The sequence below is a fragment of the Bidens hawaiensis genome, unplaced genomic scaffold (genome assembly GCF_021521415.1).
Source record: "Bidens hawaiensis isolate Kalapana, Puna unplaced genomic scaffold, B.hawaiensis_p1.1 tig00016560_1, whole genome shotgun sequence".
Lineage (NCBI taxonomy): Eukaryota > Viridiplantae > Streptophyta > Magnoliopsida > Asterales > Asteraceae > Bidens > Bidens hawaiensis.
Genome location: NW_027492517.1, coordinates 127,577 through 148,376, shown reverse-complemented (window position 1 = coordinate 148,376; position 20,800 = coordinate 127,577). Strand labels below are relative to the sequence as shown.

The 20,800-nt window shown below is 36.1% G+C and overlaps 1 protein-coding gene across 1 annotated transcript; it reads left to right on the top strand.

Moving 5' to 3' along the window:
• Positions 1-2,098: 2,098 nt before the first annotated feature.
• LOC143551693 (uncharacterized) lies at positions 2,099-5,895 on the top strand. Its single transcript, XM_077042074.1, has 4 exons — positions 2,099-2,442; positions 3,163-4,744; positions 5,219-5,425; positions 5,494-5,895. The coding sequence occupies exons 1-4, from the start codon at positions 2,123-2,125 to the stop codon at positions 5,803-5,805; spliced, it is 2,421 nt and encodes an 806-aa protein (XP_076898189.1). The 5' UTR covers positions 2,099-2,122; the 3' UTR covers positions 5,806-5,895.
• Positions 5,896-20,800: the final 14,905 nt, after the last annotated feature.

The window sequence follows — 20,800 nt, the reverse complement described above, 5'->3', positions numbered from 1 at the left end:
AGGTATGGTGGAAAGGTAGAATGAAACTCATTCATGGACCCCATATGGATGATGGAATTATGCAATAGTGCATCATGATGTGTGATTAAAGATAAACATAATGATACACTATATCATGTGTGTATTTTTATGGAACACAAATGCAACCATAAAAGATAGTAATGAGTGAAAAAAAACTAACCCAAAATCAAATGGAAAACCAGAAAACTCAATAATGTAGACCCACCCATGTTACTTGAGAGTTGAAACTAAACACCCAAAGTGTTTATTTTAATATCTAACTATAGAATTGGAATTATCTTCTCATAAGATTAAAAAAAATTACAAGCAACTTCTTTACTAATATTATTATACATACTTTTTTCTTTTTTTTCTTTATTTTTTTAATTATGTTTACTTTCTAAAAACCTCACAACAAAATAAAGAGTTGATTATGGTCCTCGACAATATAAACATGTGTTTTAGAACATTCTCATTCAACCCATCAAATTTTGTGAGAGAAGATTTTATAATTTAAAGAGTGGCCGGTTTAGTTTAGGGTGTTATGAGTGGAGTAAAGAAGAAATGCAATGATGTTTCTGTATATTTGAAAAATTACTGTAGCACCCTATAAATTTTTAATATCTATTAAAGTGGTTGTGAGTGAATGAAAGATAAATGATGTTGATAAACGTATAAAAATGTATTATTTAAATAAAAAGAGAGAAAATATAATGATTTTTTAGTGTAATTCTAGATTTGAAAATAGGGGATTGAATGTGAAAGCTCTATTATATAAAATCCAATGTAGTAAGTTTTCTTAATTTTTTTCTCTACATTATGTAGAAATCAAGATAGCTAACTATAATTTTCGGTCAAGAAAACAAAAGCTAAACCATCGATTATTAGTTTTGACGGGGTATTTGGGTTCGGTTTTATCGGTTAATAATTTCCTTTAATTATGGTTTCCAAGCCGTTGAGCTTGTGATGAAATGTTAAAGAAGAGACCTGGTGTTTCATGTGATCCATATTCGATTCTTATTTTCGTCATTTAGTTTCGGAAATACCATGTTATAATAATAATAGAAAAGGTTGCAGCAATAAGTCCTACACTCGTGCACTGTCACCCCGAAAAGCACGGTCGCCGTCCCCGCCGAATCTGAACTTTTAAAAAGAAAATAACCATTAACCCATTCATAAACCAGACCAATTAACCCATTCATATTCTTTTTCTCTCTCACTGCATTCTGTGAGTCCACTATTTTGTTAATGTTTATTAATTTAATAATCTCGTATATTGCATTCACTTATTATTATTACTTATATATGATATGATTAATTGTTTGATCTTTTGAACTTCGAAAAGGAAAGTTATGTTAAACTATTGCCATTTCTCATTTATTATCGTTATTTTAAAATTTTGAATTCTTGTGTAAACAAATTAATGGTGATCGTTTATTACACATTAATGATTTAACTCTTTTCAATTCTTCATTCGTCTTTCTTTCTTTCTGGTATAAAGTATAACCGTTAATCCAGTGCTTCCAACATTATTATTATTATTATTATTATTATTATTATTATTATTATTATTATCATTATTCAGGTACTGCATTTCGTAAGTTCTCATCTTCTAATCTGGTTTATTGTGTTTATTATTATTGTGTTCATTTTCCCTTAATTCTTCTTTGTATGAATTTAATTGGTACATTGTTTGAATTTTGAGAGAATTAGGGTTTTAGAGAAAACAGTTTATTTTGGGTATATAGGGTTTAACGCATGTGTCTATGTTAATCAAAGATCTTCAAATTTTGTTGTAAAATTTCATACATTTATCAGTGTAATTTAACTATCTTCTAATCTTTGTCTATTGTATATATATTGTGTTTAATTTTGCCCTAATTCTTTGTTTGTTTGATTTTAGAGAGAATTAGTTTTTTTAGAGAAAACAGTTTTTTTTTAATTTAAAGATCTTCAAGGTTTTTTTTAATTTTTATTTTTTTAATGTTGAGATGAAAGTCAAAATTCATACATTTATCTTATCAGTAGAATTTAACTGTCCTGCTTGCTAATCATTTGTTTTAATTGTAATTTCAGATATTTCTGTTATTAGATGATTTGAGAGTCTGCAAAGGGTAGAATTATGAAGAAACTCTTCTTTTTCAAGTCATCTACATCTAACAATGCAACAAACAATCAAGCATCGTCCCAATCGAAAGATAAACAACCGCAATCAGATAATTCAATAGGGGATGGACTCCTTAGGGCCCGTAAATCCCGGTCCAAAAAGCCAACATCTGAAGACCATAATCAGCAGGATCAAACAAGCCCGTTTCTTAGACGGAGCCGATCATATTCTTCTGGTGCTTTTCTTGATGGTAGGCTGCCAAGAACTCAAATTGACTCTCCTTGTAGTAGCAGTAGTAATATTACTCAAAAGCAGACCGCTTCTCGTTCTTCACGGTAAACCGTTCTTTAACTTTCTTTAGTTATGCTCTCTGATTCAAATTTGATTTTGGAACCTTTGTAGTTTTGTGAGTCAACAGCTTACCATTTTGTTGTGTTTTTTTTCTTTTTTTTATAAAATTTGATATTTACCATATTGGAACATTCCAAGTAGGGGTGGTAATTTCTTACACGACTCGAACACAACATGACAAAAATTAAGTTTTGGGGTGGGGATATCTATCTTGTTTATGAAACGGGCCGTGCTCAGGCTTTGGGTTTGGCATGTCTATATGTTTAATTAATTGGGCTGTGTTCGGGTTGAGCTATTTGACAGGTTTAGTTAAACAGGCTGACTTATCAACCTGTTTACTTAAACATGTCGACCAACTAACTTGTTTTTGACCTGTTTAACCACTTTTTACAAACCCACCAACCAGATTTAACAAGTTTACAACTTGATTACTACCTGCTTACCAGTTTGACAAGTTTGTATCAATAGACTATTCGGATAATGTTCAGGTTACACGATTTTAAGTGTGTGAGAGTTAGGGTTGATGTTTTTGACACAGATAAAAATATGGGTTGTGTTCAGGTTGAACAGTTCAATCCGCAACCTGTCAGTCTGTCAACTCGAAAAGATTGTGACCCTTAATTTTAAGTAATATTTGTTTAGTAAAGCCATATCACCATTCCACTTATAGGTTTTGACCATTTATTCTGTTTTATGTTGTTCAGGCGAGCTATGACACCTGAAAGGCCTTCAAGGTCAAAATGGTTTCAATATGCTACAGTGGATGCTGCACCAAAAACAGAAAAACTAACTTTTGCTGGAGTTGATAATCTTTCATCCGAAAGCTCATCTTATTGCTCAAATAAGGTTTTAGACCGATACATTGATGGTGAACAACACCAAGAATTGACTTCTAGACCGATCAATACCAGCCCACGTGGTGTGCAAAAACCGCCACGCGTGCAATATGCAGCACCTGCATCACCTACTGGTTGTGGTCCGACTCAGAGACCAAGGTCACATTCTTTTAGAGACCCGAATCGAGAGTCTAAACTCTATATGTCTACACGAGACTGGGTCGAGAATGCAGCGGCACACGAATCTCCAAGAAAACTAGCAAAACAGGTGGTTGAAAGACTTTCTCAGTCCCGTGTTTTACCTAGGGTTGACTCGAAGGAGTTTGACCATGATATTCCCATCACACTTGAAGATATCTACGGTGGGACCCAAAACTGTTTACCTCGAGATGGACCCGTTGAAGAAATGAACTACAGGTTTGATGATGATTGTAATAGGGTTTTGGATTATGAAGAACCAGAAGATGCTGATGAGATTACATTACTAAAGGCTGAATTGGATTCCCGAACACGTAAACTGGAAAAAGAGAGAAACGAATTGCAGTTGACTTTGGAGAAAGAGTTGGATAGGAGGTCAACCGAGTGGTCAATGAAGCTCGAGAAATGTAAAACCGAAGAACATAGGCTTCGCGAACGAGTTCGTGAGCTTGCAGAACAAAACGTGTCTCTTCAAAGGGAAGTCTCGGTGCTTGGAGAAAAAGAGTTGGATAACCAAAGCAGAGTTAAGCATTCGAGCAAACAAGTCAAAGACTTGACCATGAAGATGGATGAACTAGTCAAAGAGAATCAGAAACTTAATCAAAATCTTTCAGAATTAAAAGATAAATACATAGCAGCCGAAGAAGATAGAGATTTGTGTAAAACAAACTTTGAATCTAAAGATAAAGAATGCAAGGAATTGCACAAAGCCGTCACACGTCTCCTTCGAACTACAAACGAACAAGATAGAACTATCGAAGGTTTGCACGAAGGGTTTAGTAAAGAAATGAGAAACTTTAACCACAACCAACAGTCAAAGATGCAAACTGAGCTTTTGAGGTTAACTGGAGTTGAACAAGCTTTAAGGAAGGAGGTAGAATCATACAGGCTCGAGGTTGAAAATCTTAGGCACGAGAATGTAAACCTTCTAAACCGTTTAAAAGGAAATACAAAAGGCGGTGGCTTTTCAAGTTTCAAGCTTGATCAAGAATTGTTGAATAGTATTCATTGCTTGCAAAATCAAGGAACGAGCTTGATTAATGATAGCATGCACTTATGCCAAAAGTTGATTGAAAACATTAAAGAAAGAGCTTTACAAAATGGCTTAGATAGTCAATTTATCATGGAATGTGATATGAAACTTCAAGGATTTAAAAGGGGTTCTAAAAGTTTAACTAGAAGTTTGCAAACTGTATCGGATGTGCAACGCGAGAAGTCATGCATTGGAACTTCAGATGAACAGTGTTCAGAGGTAGAGTTGACTTTAATGTTTTTGTGGTCAAACTTATTTGGTATGAGAAAGAGAGACAATTTCATGTATACCCCTACAAATAGTTAAAAAATGAAATATCATATATGCCCTTACAAATAGTTAAAAGATGAAATTAAAAACAATTTAATATAGGACCATTTTACCCTTATTTTTCAAAAAAATTTACATTACATATATGCCCATCTGGCCATCTCTATGGTTCGGTTTACTTGCTTATCGTCGACGCCAATCACAATCTAAATGAAAAATAGTGTTTAAACAGATATAATGTAAAGGGAGGAGTAGAATGGTCGTAAAGTAAAATATCATTTAAGTTTGGTATATATGATATTTTTAGTTTTGGTTGGGTATATATGAAAATATTCAAGTTTGTAAGGGTATATATGAAACTACTCCTTAAAAAAGATTTAAAGCTTTCAATCGTGTTTTGAATCTTTTGCTTGACTTGTGTAGGATCTTGTGAAATCTGATTTAAAAGCCGAAGCTTTAATGACAAGTCTGCTAAGAGAGAAACTGTACTCAAAAGAGATGGATGTAGAGCGACTCGAGGCTGAGCTGGCAACGGCTGTTAGAGGAAATGATATTTTGAGATGTGAAGTGCAAAACGCCATGGATAATCTTTCTTGCATAACTCACAAGATGAAAGATCTTGAAATCCAGGTAATGATATTATGACTAACTTCTCAAGAGTAACACATCTTAATATGTGGTTTAATGTGATTTGATAGTTGGTCAAGAAAGATGAAAGCATATATCATCTACAAAACAGTTTACAAGAATGCAAAAAAGAACTATCGGTCGTTAATGGGATCTTACCGAAAGTGTCAGAAGAACGTGACATGATGTGGGACGAAGTGAAGCAGTATAGTGAGAATACTATGCTGTTGAGTTCTGAAATTGAAATGTTGAAGAAGAAAGTAGAAGCACTTGATGAAGATGTGTTGTTGAAAGAAGGTCAGATTACTATCCTGAAAGATGCCATTGGGAAACCCTTTGATCTTCTCTCGAGCCCGGTTACTAGTAAAGGATTCCTGGTTTGATGGTATTTTGTGTGGATTTTGATTTGTTTTGTAAGTAAGGTGGTATATGCATGGTGATAGTTTGTGAACAAATATGATTCTGCTTATTTTAATGCTAGACGCAATTGATAATTTGCTTGTAACTTGATTTATGTTTGAATGTTATGTCTCCTTCACAAAAGAGACTTCTACTGGTTAACTATCCTTTGGTTACCTTCTACTGATTACCCGAGATACATATAACATACGTTAGTGAAGGCTGGAGGCCTAAATCGAAATGAGATTTTGAGGACCTCACATGCATGACACTTGTGAATAAAAATAAAAGAAAACGTGATTATAGTTATTCCAAAACTCGTAACCCGCAATTAAGCAGCACACATGCTTACCGCTTGACCAAGAGATAATTTGGGTTTAGTCCGCCCATTCGATTTGGAGGCCTTAATTAAGTGTGGGCGTAAAACCTTTGCTAATAATTAATAAACTTAATAATTAATAAACAAATCTTCTAGCAAGAAGCTAGAAGCAAAGAACAGTTTTACATGTGTATACAAGTGGGTTTTTGATCCGTTCCATTCACAAAGTTCTACATTTACGATACCACCTACTATACCATAAAAAAATGAGAAGTGTTGAATACCATCAAGCATGGTCTGATCTCTTCGGTGGCGTTTCTTCAAGTAAAGCCTTTGCTTGAGTTTAAGTGTGTTATGTGAGTCGTATAACAATGCATATGATTCGTATTGAGCCACCATATGACTCTTACCATATTAAGGAAAAATCATTGTCAAAGTTCAAGTTGACCATTGTCAACTCAAAGGTTAAGACTATAGTGTTGTTTCTAAAACAAAATGACAATATTCAACCAGTCTTCAGTCAATAACTACCATCTAATTTTATTCAAATTTCACACCTTAGGTGTAGAATTGTTTTAAGTGGGTAAAATGTAATGGTTGTTGTGAAAACAATTCTAATAGCTAAACATGTGAGAAAGAGATGTAGGGAGAAATATAGAGATTTCATTAATATGGTGTGTCTTACAAAGATGTATAAAGAGATGTATATATAGGATAGGAAAACTTTGAGAAGAAGCTAATCTATATTAGGAGTTGATAACCATAATATTAATATACTTATAACACTCCCCCTTGGTTATCAACTTAATACGCTTGGAGATGTTGCCTCATTAAAAACCTTGCTAGGAAAACCCAATGGGACAAAACCATAGCTAAGGGAAAAAGAGTGCAACGCGTATTGTCTCCCCCTGATTTATATATCCATCAAAATGGTAAATATTGATCTTCTATGAAAGTTGCCCAAAACTTTTGTAGTCAATCATTTGCGTCTTCGTTCGTTGACGTTTGAATCCTTAAGTTGAATGATGTTGTATGATCTTCACGTGAAAACTTCTATTGCTTCATCTGGTAAACACTATGATCCTTTTGTGTTTCTCTGCATCAACAAGACTAACCAAACTTGTTTTGATGGATTAATAAAATATAAACACATATCTTTCATACCTGAAATATGTGTTTTAACTCATTCAGATGTCTCCTAGCATGACACATGCTGATAAATATAAACAAGAAAATAATAATCCTATATAGCTAACAGTAAGACATAATGCATATATGCATTATGATATTTCCAATAATATTTCATATTCATATAGGAAATGATATAGAGTCATTGTTTGACATCCTTTAACGTGCTAAAATGATTAAATTTGTCCATGGTAAAATGTCTCAACATTTCTTAGATCTTCAATGGATTTATAAACATATAATTACACATATACTCGAACTATAAGTCGAGCAATAATCGCACCTTGTCAAGGTCTTTGAGAAATAATTTTCTCTTTAAAAGCTCATAAGTTTCTCTCGATGATGTGTACATCATCGGTGTATGTTTTTAGTAAACTTTTAAGAGTGAAATTTATATAAAAAGTATGGTTATTTATATTCAACTTATCTCCCTCTTTATCAAAATATCTCTTGATTTGTATCAAGCTCAATCTGATTAATCCAAACTTAATAAGCATAAATCCATGCATTTACCAATCCATCATGGACTTCTTTTCAACTTGACAAATTATGCATACGCATTCACTTTTCCAAGATTTTTGTTGCATAAACTTGCTCATTAACACTTCATTTTGTATCACATATCAAAAATCCGTATTGTACAATTTCTTTATTTATTGAGATACTCATCATGTACATTTTATTCTATGTGTATGTTTATTGATGCACAAGAATTCCATAGTTAAGATACATCAATTAACCTTTCAAATATTCAACTACCTTAGAAACCTCTTCAGGAGTCTCATTTATGCTCAACATATTCAATAACCTCAACATATTCAAATATGACTCTATACACAAAAATCATTGTGTTCTCGAGAACTTACTTTACATGATTTGTTAATTCAAATCCTTCAAAAACTTTCTTGTGAACTTTCAGTATCAACTGAATCACAATATATTAGACGCATATCAATTCTCTCTTTATATTACCAGACTTTTTAGTTATCGGAAAGTCATTGCTTTCACCATTGGAGCATGTGTCTCCTCCATCCTCATAATTAATCATGGGTCTTTGCAAAAAATTTTGTGCCATCAATTTTGCTTTATATCACTTGATGAATTTTCATAACTCATATACAAGACCCGTTTGTATCTAACACATTTTACAACTTTAGTTGTACGGACTGCTGGTCCAACAAACTTTCTGTTATTTAGAGAATTCAACTCTGCCTTGTTTGCGTTTTTCCACTTTGGCCAATCATTTTTTTTATAGGCAGATTTAGAATATTGATCCACATCATCATTTCAAGCGCTAGTTATATATATAAATAAAATTATAACGACGTCGACTTTATTTCGATTATATATATCTTTGTAGACATGATACAATATAATTTATTGAGAGCTCTTTGTTTTCAGGTACCTAAGGTTCTTCAAGAACCATCATGTCTAATCTCTTTCAAGAGACCTTTTACTGCACCTCGACTTGACCATCTTCATCACTTGCTCCAATTTTAGAGGAAATTTTATCTTTGGAACCGATTATTCTACCACACTTCATGCATACGTTAGACTCTTATTAATACGTGATTGTCCTTCTTGGACAATAATATTAATTGGAGCATAAGCAGTTGATTTATTTGACTTAATTAGTCACTCTATTTAGGTCAGTAAACTTGTCTGGTAATTGATTCGACAATCTTTTCAAATGAATTATCCTTTGAACTTTTAGTTCACATCATTTATTTGAGGATTAGTGATAATTCATTCTAACTCATTTCTTTTTCAACTGCTTTATATCTTCCCCTATTGTTGGGAATGTTAATTCACTTATAGTGAAAACCAATGAGTCATAAACATATTTTCATTAATGGCTCTTTGTATTTAATAGTATATCAATGTTTCATTCCCAACATAAATTCTCAACCTCCTTTAATGTTTCATCATTGTGTGTTGTGGTGGATTAATTTCATTACATATCACACAACCAATATATCTGACGAGAGGTATATGGTTCTGACCAAAACCAACTTTAGTGGGGAGTAAATGTTATAACATGTTGGCTTGATGTGAATTAATTATAAGACAGTAAAATCATATGTACTCAAATACAAACATGAAACTTTTCTCTCGTGATGATTGCCTTTGCAACGAATTATAGACGTTGAGTAATCGTCTTTAACAATACAATTTATGTAAGAACATAATCTGATATGAAGTTCAACACTTATTCCAATGATCATTATTAACTTGGGAATCAAATTCATTATTATAACCGAATGTAAATATACCAATCTGGAATAATATGTTTGCTATCTTATTAGCTAAGTCATAGATCATGCAAACATGAATTTGCGATCTTGATAACCATTTAGACGATGCATCGATTTTCAAAACACTAAATGGTATCATGTTAGGATATGTGTATCCTTTTCTCAATTCCATAACATCTAGGGATTCACATCCTCCTTCAGTTGATAAATAAATGATTTCCCTTGAGAGCAATATACATGTATAAGTATTATGAAGAATCATTTGGTTCCTCAATATATTTCACATCATTGACTCGGTGTGGTCTAACCGGTCGTGCCATTAGATAATCATGATCCACAAACTTTAGGTTTATGATCGTATATGTAGTATGCTTCTTTAATGCAAGACTATAAATATGAAAGAACATTGTATTATCGTTTCAAACGATCATGTGATTTCACTTTTGTATTTTCACATTTTGTTTTCATATATGATGAATCTCTTTGCCACTTGTGGGGATTGATCTCAATATTAATATGATCACCATTACAGTTTCCACAAATATGTTCCTGGTCATGATATATACGGTGATCATTTGTATAGTCACATTCACCTCAATGAATGGATTAGAACCAAACAAAATTCAAGGTTTTTCATTATTCCTCGAACATAAATGTATGAGCTTTAAACCTTCATGCTCATATAATAATATTGCTACTTGAAGAACATATTCGAGGTGCGGAAAATAATCTTTCCATTAACATAATTGAGAAACAATTACATGATCGGCTTATGTGAGATTTTTTGGTCTTAAATTATACGACCATTTATAAAAGAATAATGAGATTTGAAGAGTATAACACTTCTGGTGTTATATCAAAGTATATCATATTATTCATCTTAGTGATAACAAATAAATAAAAAAAAATTAGTTACTCAAGTCAGATATGTACAATAATAATAATATTAATCGAAGATGTACAGTGTCTCGTAATTATATTGCTAAATTAAAGTAGCTCATAAATTTTATTATCATGTAAATGATATAAACATCGGACCCAACAATGCATATAACAGTATTATAAATAAATACAATAAGATATGTCAAAACATCCATACACATCTAACGTGATATAACAATTTATAGTTTTACTTGTTAATACAATCATACCAAGCAATAATAAACAATATATATTGTGATTATCTCTTTAACGAGCACACATGATAATGCTGAAAATTATTTTTGTTATTCTAGCAAAATAATAAAAGTATATACATTAAATATGATACAAGATAATGATAAATTACTCAATAATATAACTATTTGCATAACGAAAAATAGTTGCTCAACAAAATTATTATTTTATCGCATTAGCAAACCATAATCACAAATAGTTCTCTTATATTTCAAAAGTTTTTTACACGACATAAATCTATATTGCTAGGTTTGACATTAAAATTCGATAATATATTTTTAGCTTGAATAAAAAAAACTTAAAACCTTTTAAAATAGCAACACAAGATCGGTGTTACCTTTTCTTTTGATTACTAATTAATCAATCCATTCTAAGTCAAATATATCACCATATAAACAAGTTATATAAAACTATATTAAATATTTTTTTTCATTATTTATTTACAAACAAATATAGAAGTTATGTAGTTGTAACAAATATGATTTATTAATAATAGAAATTATATGATGATATAACCTTTTAATATATTTCCGATCATTAGATGAGATGTTATTCAATGATATATTAAACTTGTCATAACAAACATTATAGATTTTTCTAATAATCTAAAAGGGTCTAAATGCATGAGCTTTTTATTTATTATTCATAATTTGAATACACGTCATTATCTATACTTGTTGGTGCATAATGTCAGTAGTTCATAGTCTAGTGTCTGTAATCGAGTCTGTAATGTTTAATTATGTTTTGTATGTTTAAGCGAAGTTACTGACAAGTTCGCTTAACAGGCGAACTTGTTAGTCAAGCGAAGTTATGGACAACTTCGCCTGAACATGCCAGGCGAAGTTGTCGTGTATAAATAGTCCTAGGTTACGGCTGTTTGTGGTTAATCAGTTGTTCGTGTTAGTTTGTTCGAGTTGTTACGAGAGCTGTAACGTGTGTCTGTAATAGTGATATCGTATCACGTGTTTGAGTTATTATATAACGTGTGTTTGTTTCGTGTGTTCGTGTGATTCGTGTTCTATACTCGTAACGATCTACGCAGGGATTCCGCACCTGAGTTGATCGAGATATCTCGTGAGATCCGTCCAGGGAACCTACAATTGGTATCAGAGCATTTGCTCGATTGTGTGGTTCGGGATATTCACGCGGGTGTAGAAATCGTCCCGTTTCGACTATTCGCGGGACGTGTTTTCTGTGTTTTTGTGTCATTCTTACCTCCTACCATCGTATACAACCCTTTACACCGTCAAAAACCTTGAAAAATCCAGATTCCAGATCTGCAGAAACTTGGTGTTCATCAGGCGAAGTTGTCGTCACTGTTCGTAGGGTTTCGGCGAAGATATAAGGTTAAGCGAAGTTATCCACAACTTCGCCTACCTTCTCAAGTTCGCCTAACTCAAGCGAAGTTCTCTACAACTCCGCCTACCTCCTAAGTTCGCTTACCTCAAGCGAAGTTAAGAATCAGCGAAGTTCTTCAGCGAAGTTAAGACTTAAGCGAAGTTATCCGTAACTTCGCCTACAGTACTTTTATAAAAAAAAAAAAAAAATTATTTTTCGGGTTTCTTAGTTTTCGAGAAAGGATGTCGTCAATTAACATCTCTGAGTTAGTAAAGATGGAAGTAGAAGCAGGGTCAGCTACTAAGGCCCCAAGGTTGCTGAAGGGAACCGATTTCGTTGCATGGAAGGATCGGTTCATACAATATGTCAAGTACCAGGATGCGAAGATGTGGGTGTGCATCCAGGATGGTTATATTCCACCAGTTATGGAGTACGAAGGTCGTGATCAGATCAAGAAGTACAGCAAAATGGAAGATGAAGAGAAAAAGATGTATGAGGCCGAGAGCAAGGCTTATGCTGCTATCACCATGGCTCTTCCACAAGAGATCCTTCATACTTTTAGAAAGTACACGTCAGCAAGAGAGCTTTGGGAAGCTCTTGAGAACCGGTTTGAAGGAAATGTGGGAATCCGTGCTTCAAAGATCAAATTGCTCAAAACCCAGTTCTCAGTCTTCAAGTATTTGAATAATGAATCTCTAGATGATATCATCACCCGATATTATCATCTGATGACTGAACTGAGCAACTATTCAATTTCTTACCGAGAAGAAGAGATAGTTGAGAAACTTCTTGATGCTCTCCCACCAAAATGGGAGATGTACACGGTGCTGATGAGGGAAGACAAAGACTTTCCCACATATGATCTGGAAACGGCAGTCAACAAGCTCCGAACCTTTGAGCTTAACATGGTTAGAAAGGAGACACCTACGGATCAGGTTCAAGATCCAGGTATGTATGGTGCTAAAGTCAACACTAGCTCAGGTTCGAAGACTGAATCAGCTGCCTACTACTCGAAGGGAGAGTCGGGCGCCAACTCATCACAAGAGGGGCATGTGTCAGTCAACATGAATGGGGATGTTTGCTTTGTAGCAGGTGGATCTAGTGCTTCTAAATCGCAAGCAAGCAAGAGTAGTTGCTCTCCAAGTATTCCTAGCAATAACTACTCTAAGATGCCTATGAGTGTCAAATCTGCTGAAGAGCAGTTTGCTCTCTATGCTTCTTTTATTGCTTCCTATGAGAACTACATTCAGGGGAAGATTGTTGATCCAGCTATGTTGGATGAAGATTATGACCAGATTGATGCTGATGATCTGGAAGAAATGGATCTGCAATGGCAGATGGCTATGATAGTGAGAAGAGTGAAGCGGTTTATGAGAAAGACCGGAAGAAAGTTTGTCGGTGGAAGGCCAGGGTTTGACAAGACGAAGGTAAGATGCTACAATTGTCAGCAAAACGGTCACTTTGCAAAGGAATGCAGGAATGAGCGTGTGGAACGAAGTCAGGGCAGGTCTACACAGCAAAGTGGGGGTTCTAAAGATTATAGTGCCATGATGTCCAGAGGAGATGGTGAATACAACTGGAACCTGCATTCTGAAGAAACTTTCGAACAGGCCAATTTGGCGAAGGTTGAGACTGAAGGAAATGAGAAGGTTACCGGAGAAGAAAAAGCTCTAATGGCAGATGTTAAAGACCAGCTCTCCGAGGTATGTTCTAAACCTACTTGTTCTAAATGTGAAAACTTGTCTGAGCAATTAGCAACTATAACTGATCAGTATGTCAGTTTGGATGCTGAGTTTAAAACTTTAAAAGAAGATCATCACTATACTAAAACAAGAGAAAATAGTTATAAAGTAAAGATAAAAGCTTGTGAAAAAGATATTAAAAGTCTAAAAGCAAAACTTGCTGAAAAAATTGAAGTGATTGATCTAAGCTATGAAGTTTTGGAAGAAAAAACCAAACTAATCGCTGATAGAGAAAAACAGATTGCTGATCACCAGGTGAAAGTGGTGGAACTGAATAGAAAACTTGAGCAGTTCAGAAATTCCTCTGCTATTCTTGATCACCTTGTTAGTGATCAAGGTTCCTCTGTTAAGAGGGGAGGAATTGGTTATCATGAGGTTCCACCACCTTATAACCATAATTACACTTTTAACCCTAGTGTTCAGAAATCTGTTGACTTTGAGGTTGTTCAGACAGTTCCAGTTAAGGTAACGAGTAAAGAACCAGATGTTAGTAGAGGCGAAACTAGTTCTCCTGCTTCAAGTGTTAAAATTTCTGATCCGAGTCCAGTCTCATCAAGTTCGGATAAGTCATCCGAGCCTGATAAGGCAAAAGAGGAGGCGGTATTGCCAAGTGGTGGAGAGAAAGATAAAACAACGAAAAAGAGTTCTCCACTAAACCCGTATGTCCCACCTTATGTGAGACAAACAGTCGGTAATAAAGCCTCGACATCTAACACACCTGTTGATAAAAAGGTTGAACATAGGTGTTGTTTTAGATGTAATCAATTAGGGCACCTTGTTGCGGATTGCCCTCTGAAGCAGAGATTCAGAGGTGTGAGACCTACTAAAACTGAGAATAAGCCTAATGGTAATCATAATACTGGTAAAAATGAAAACCATTCAAAATTCAGAAATGTGACTAATTCAGGTTTTCATAGAAACAAATCTCAGTTTTACACTGCCAATAACCAAACCGTAAGTTATAATTCTTTTAATTCACAAAGGTTTGGAAGGCCTCACAATCAATCTACAAGGAGGTATCCTAATTGGACTTACAGGAATTATCCAGATACTAACTTTGGAAAACCAAAGTTCGGGATGTATAGATCCAAGACCAATTGGTCTTGGGTCCCTAGATTCTAATCTTTTGCTTTATCGTGTAGGAACAGTTGAACAGAGCTGCCAATAATCTTTGGGTTGTGGATAGCGGCTGTTCCCGGCACATGACGGGTAACAAAAACTTGTTACACGATTTGAAACCTGTTCAAGGAGGGAGAGTGAGCTTTGCAGGAGAAAGTGGAGGAAAGATTACAGGAATGGGAACGGTGTCTAACGGGAAGATGACATTAGAAAAAGTAAACTTTGTCGAAGAATTGAAGCACAATCTGCTAAGTGTGTCGCAGATTTGTGATAAGAAGTACACCGTACACTTCACAAAGAATGAAGCAATTGTGTTACATCCTGGTTTTCAGATACCTGAGGAGTGGATTGTGATGAAGGCTCCACGTGAGAGGAATACGTACATTATGGATATGAGGTCGACTGAAATGGCCACGGAAGAATCATGCCTTATGAAAAAAGCGAGCGAATCGGAGTCTGAATTGTGGCATAGGAGAATGGGGCACATTCATCTTCGGAAGATGAACCACATTGTCAAGAATGGACTTGTGCTGGGCGTTCCCTTGAAAAGTTTCAATTTTGAAGACAAATGTCTACCGTGCAAGAAGGGAAAGCAGCACAAGAAATCCCATCACACCAAGAAGGTCAATTCAATTGCCAGTACCCTAGAATTGCTTCACATGGATCTCTTCGGTCCCGTGAATGCAAAAAGTCTAGGAGGTACTTCATACTGCTTGGTGATCACTGATGACTACTCACGATATTCGTGGGTATATTTTCTGAAATCAAAAGATGAAACGGCTCAGATGGTGAAGAATTTGATTACCAAAGTTGAGAACGTTATGGATAAAAGGGTTAAGTTCATCAGAAGTGACAATGGAACGGAGTTCAAGAATTTTGAAATGGAGATCTTCTGCCTTCAGAAAGGGATTGAACACCAGTACAGCGCTCCGTATACACCGCAACAGAATGGAGTGGCTGAAAGGAAGAATAGAACGTTAATTGAAGGAGCCAGAACTATGCTGGCTTATTCGAAGCTTCCTGTGGTGTTTTGGGCTGAAGCTGTTGCTACAGCCTGCTATATCCTTAATAGAGTCTTAACTGTTAAAAGACTTAATAAAACGTGTTATGAGCTTATGCATGGGAGGAAGCCCAACTTGAGTGGTCTTGAACCATTCGGGTCCCCTTGTTCGATTTTAAAGACAAATTCTAAATTTGGTGAAGTAGCCGATGAAGGAATCTTAGTCGGTTATGTTGTCGGGACTCCCAACAGACGTGTCTTTAATACATCGACCAGCAAGGTTGAGGTGGTGTGTAACACCGATATCACAAGTTACCAACCGCCAAAACCAAGCAACGGACCGGCTGAGTTTTTCGACTATGATAGACTTTTTAAGTCTTTTAACATACCGTTTTTGGATAGTGCAGAAGAAGAAGAGAGAGTTGCTACGAAGATGATCCTTGATGAGGAAGAAAATCTAGTGCAAAGACAGCTGTTTGATAAATGTCAACCTTCCTCATCAAATGCTATCAATACCCCTGCTGTCTCTCCTGAAGAAGAATTTTTCAATCCGTTTCACTCTCAGCAAGAAACAACCATTGACGAGCTCTCTTCTAACTTGGAAGACAATTTGCATGTCGGTTCGGTTCCAACCACGAGAATTCATAAAGATCACCCTTTGGAGAATGTGATTGGTGATGTGTCCTCCGGTGTACAAACAAGACGTAGCTTGAATGAGCACACCTGTGTTTACACAAGCATCAAGGAGACAGGGATAATCAACGAATGCTTGTACACCTGCTTTATAAGCCAGATTGAACCAAAGAATTATCAAATGGCTCTAAAGGACAGCTCGTGGGTCGAAGCCATGCAAGAAGAGTTGGCTCAGTTCAAGAAAATGGAAGTATGGGATTTGGTTGAAAAACCGAAGAATGTGCATGCGATAGGCACAAAATGGGTGTTTAAGTGCAAGAGAGATGAGAAAGGGATTATTATAAGAAACAAGGCGAGGCTAGTCGTTAAGGTTTTAATCAACATAGGGGATTGATTATAATGAAGTGTTCGCTCCTGTGGCAAGGTTGGAAGCCATTAGATTGTTTTTGGCGTTCGCTGCTTATAAGAAGATGAAGGTATTTCAGTTGGACGTGAAGAGTGCGTTTCTGAATGGGAAAGTTGATGAGGTTGTGTACGTTGAGCAACCTCCGGGTTTTCCTGACCCAGACTTTCCCGACCACGTGTACAAGTTAAGCAAGGCGTTGTATGGACTTCATCAGGCACCTCGTGCCTGGTACTCAACTTTATCAGATTACTTGCTTGAAAATGGGTTTGAAAGAGGGAAGATTGATAGCACGTTGTTCTTCAAGAGAGAAGGAAGCGACTTCCTGCTGGTGCAAGTCTACGTGGATGACATTATCTTTGCTGCATCAAAAGTCTCCATGTGTCAGGAGTTTGAGGCTGTCATGAAAAAGGTTTGAAATGAGTGCTATGGGTGAACTAACTTTCTTTTTAGGATTGCAGGTTGATCAGAAGAAGGATGGGATGTTCATTCATCAGACCAAGTATGTCCATGATGTGCTCAAACGCTTCAAGATTGAGGACAGCACTCCATTCGATACTCCAATCTGCGTCAATCACAAATTGGGTGTTGATTCAGACAACGATGCAGATGTGGACCCAACTCAATATCGGGCTATTATAGGTTCTTTAATGTATTTAACTGCTTCTAGGCCTGATATAATGTTTGATGTTTGTCTTTGTGCACGCTTTCAGGCAAACCCAAAAGAATCTCATTTGAAGGGTGCGAAGAGGATACTGCGGTATCTCAAGGGCAAGCCGAAGCTGGGGTTGTGGTACCCGAGAGGAGGAGACTTGGAGCTAGTCGCTTACACAGATTCTGATTATGGTGGGTGCAATCAGAGTCGGAAATCAACAACAGGTGGATGTCAGTTTCTTGGTGGCAGATTGGTGTCGTGGCAATGCAAGAAGCAGACTTCAGTCGCAATTTCAACCTATGAAGCAGAATACATGGCAGCATCCAACTGCTGCTCCCAGGTTCTTTGGATTCAACAACAGTTGCGCGACTATGGTCTGAATTTCTTACTTACTCCTATTTGCATTGATAACACAGCTGCTATCTCAGTAACTAACAATCCCGTGAAGCACAGTAAAACTAAACATATTGACATACGTCATCATTTTATACGGGATTGTGCTGAGAAGAAACTGATTATGCTCGAAAAGGTGGATACGCTTGATAATTTCGCTGATTTATATACTAAAGCGTTTGACAAAACAAGATTTCAAAACCTTATTGAGCTGAATGGGATGATCAATCCCGAGTAACCATGCTTTTTATGTTTGTTTTTCGTAAAAAAAAAAAAAACGTCACTATCGCTTAAAATTATGTCGGTTACCTCAGTTTGAAGGACATATCCTCGGATATGTTTGGTCCTCACTTTCTACTTGTAGAATATGAGATTAGCCATTAACCAGATGACTGAAAGTGACCGGGGCGGTTTATGATGAGTTTTCATTCTTTCGCTTAAAATTAGTCGATCATACTTAGTTCGAAGGACACATACTAGTATGTGGTCGGTCCAGCTGATCCATTGGATCTTCGGGATAGCCGTTGACCTGAAGACTATGATTGGTCGGGGCGATTGATGTTAAAAATTTTTCTTTATGGGAAATGAAATTAATTTTCAAGTCTACTACTTCGTAAGAAGTTCGTTTGCTATGTTTAACAGAAAATTGATCCAACCTTGGAAAATGATAGATATACTGATTCTGTGTGCTTAACTAGTGAAGTTATTAGGCTTAAAAGGCTTTAGGACAGTCATTGTATGTCATGGTAGCTTTTTATGGTGCGTAAAAGTAGATGTGATACAAACTAAAACTACTCGATTTTACGTGGAAACTCCTTAAGAGTTTTGCATGTCTTCATATATATCTTTCCGAATGACAGGCAGAAAAGCGATTACCCAGTCATACACGAGCCCGTGAGTGTTCTGATTCCCGTGAAGATAGCGTGTCAAGAAACTGCAGTGATCCAGATTCGGGACTTGCAGTCGTTTACTACTCTGAAGTCTATGTAAATGTTTATTCAAAAAAAAAAAAAAACTTATGAGTTATTGAAACATTCTAGAGCTAACAATGTCAAGACTTCTCAATCATGTAGTAAGAAAGAGAACGGGAAGCAGATGAAGAGTACTTACAAACTTAATCAGACACTATGGGTCGAAGTCAATTCGGGGTGACTTGGGGAAAGCCAAATACGCTTTGAGAATAGATAGGAGGCATCATAATCTCTGAGTTGTTGCCCACTTAAATTTTGAGGCTTAATTGAACTTAACTCGTATCACTGAAACGATGAAAACCATCTTAAGTTATTTCCCTGCTTACAACCTGTTTCTTTATGTCATAATACAGCTAAACACGGATCTATGTGACAGTCGCGTAATTAGTATGATTCCTGTTCGGATCTTTTCTAAAACGTAGTAGTCCCTGTCGAGACTGAAATTTGATCCCTTGTACTTTAATTGTTAAAAGTTTTCTTTTTATGTAGTTGTATGCTTTTATAAATGGTTACTTGGACTTGATCGTGTCATTTAATTCTTAAAGGGAAGTTTTAAAACTTAATTGCAAAATGTTCAAACTATAGGGGTTTATTTTGTAAAATCGGCGAACTTATGCTTAACTTCGCCTGACCTAGGCGAAGTTATCCACAACTTCGCCTGTATAACTCAGACCCTATATAAAGGAATTTTTAAGGTCAAACTGTTCATATTTTTCATAATCAGCGAACTTACTCCGAAATTCCAGCGAACTTATCAGTTTCCGGCGAACTTGTCGTTTTTCCGATTTCTTGTTCTTTTTCTCAGTTTCCGTTACCGATTCAAGGTTTGTGGTGTCTATATTTCGTATAACCAATGTTCTTTATTGTTTATCAAAGGTCGTTTCGACCCGGTTATGGACCTCGGACCTTCGGACCGTTCAATCGGATTTTTCAAACTTGTCTTACGTGGTTCTAATCAGTTTGATCGTCTAAACAACCTTAAAATCATGTGTTTCGGACCTCTCAATCGTCAAACTAACCATGAAACATCAGATTTTTGAATTTGAATCGGCTTACTGTTGTCGATTCAGATTCAGGCGAACTTAAGGTTTGGGCGAAGTTATCTGCAACTTCGCCTGAGGTTTAACTTCGCCTGAGGCGATGTTGTGGTGAGGCGAAGTTATCATTAACTTCGCCTGGACCCTTTTTAATTATTGTTTATTAGACGAACTTAAAGTTGAAGCGAAGTTGTGCCCAACTTCGCCCCAACTTTAACTTTGCCTATACAGATTTTATCACAACTTCGCTCATGGTAACAAGTGAACTTGTGTTATGCCTTAACATTTATCTAACTTGGTTCGTTTGTTGAAGATATGGCTGCTGTTTCCGGTGCTGGAGGTGCTGGAGGCGATGACGGGGGAGATAACCAGAGACAATTCTTCCCTGGGCACAACATGTACATTACCTTAGACCCAGATGCGAGTGGTGTGGAGGATTACCGCGAGATTATTACATTCCTCCTTCGCTCGCGGATATTCCACGCTGTCACAACAACTCTGCCGATTTCCTTGCCCAACATTGAGGATTTCTGGCAGACGGTGGAATACGATTGCCGCGTTGAGCCCCCGGTTATGCGAGTAACCGTCAACAATCAAGAAGTTCAGTTCTCTTCCGAACAAATCAGGGTGGCTTTACGTTTCGGGAATGAGACCAGGGATGACCCGACGGACTTTGTGGCTCCTTTTCGGGATGGAGCGTTTTTACGAATGGGCTATTCGGGCCCGTTGGGTGATACACAGAGAAGGAAG

Excerpts from the sequence above, each read along its gene's own strand:
- LOC143551693 (XM_077042074.1), top strand. The coding sequence starts at position 2,123 with ATGAAGAAACTCTTCTTTTTCAAGTCATCTACATCTAACAATGCAACA. Across the intron at positions 4,745-5,218 it reads CAGATGAACAGTGTTCAGAG|GATCTTGTGAAATCTGATTT; the intron begins GTAGAGTTGACT and ends TGACTTGTGTAG. Across the intron at positions 5,426-5,493 it reads TGAAAGATCTTGAAATCCAG|TTGGTCAAGAAAGATGAAAG; the intron begins GTAATGATATTA and ends GTGATTTGATAG.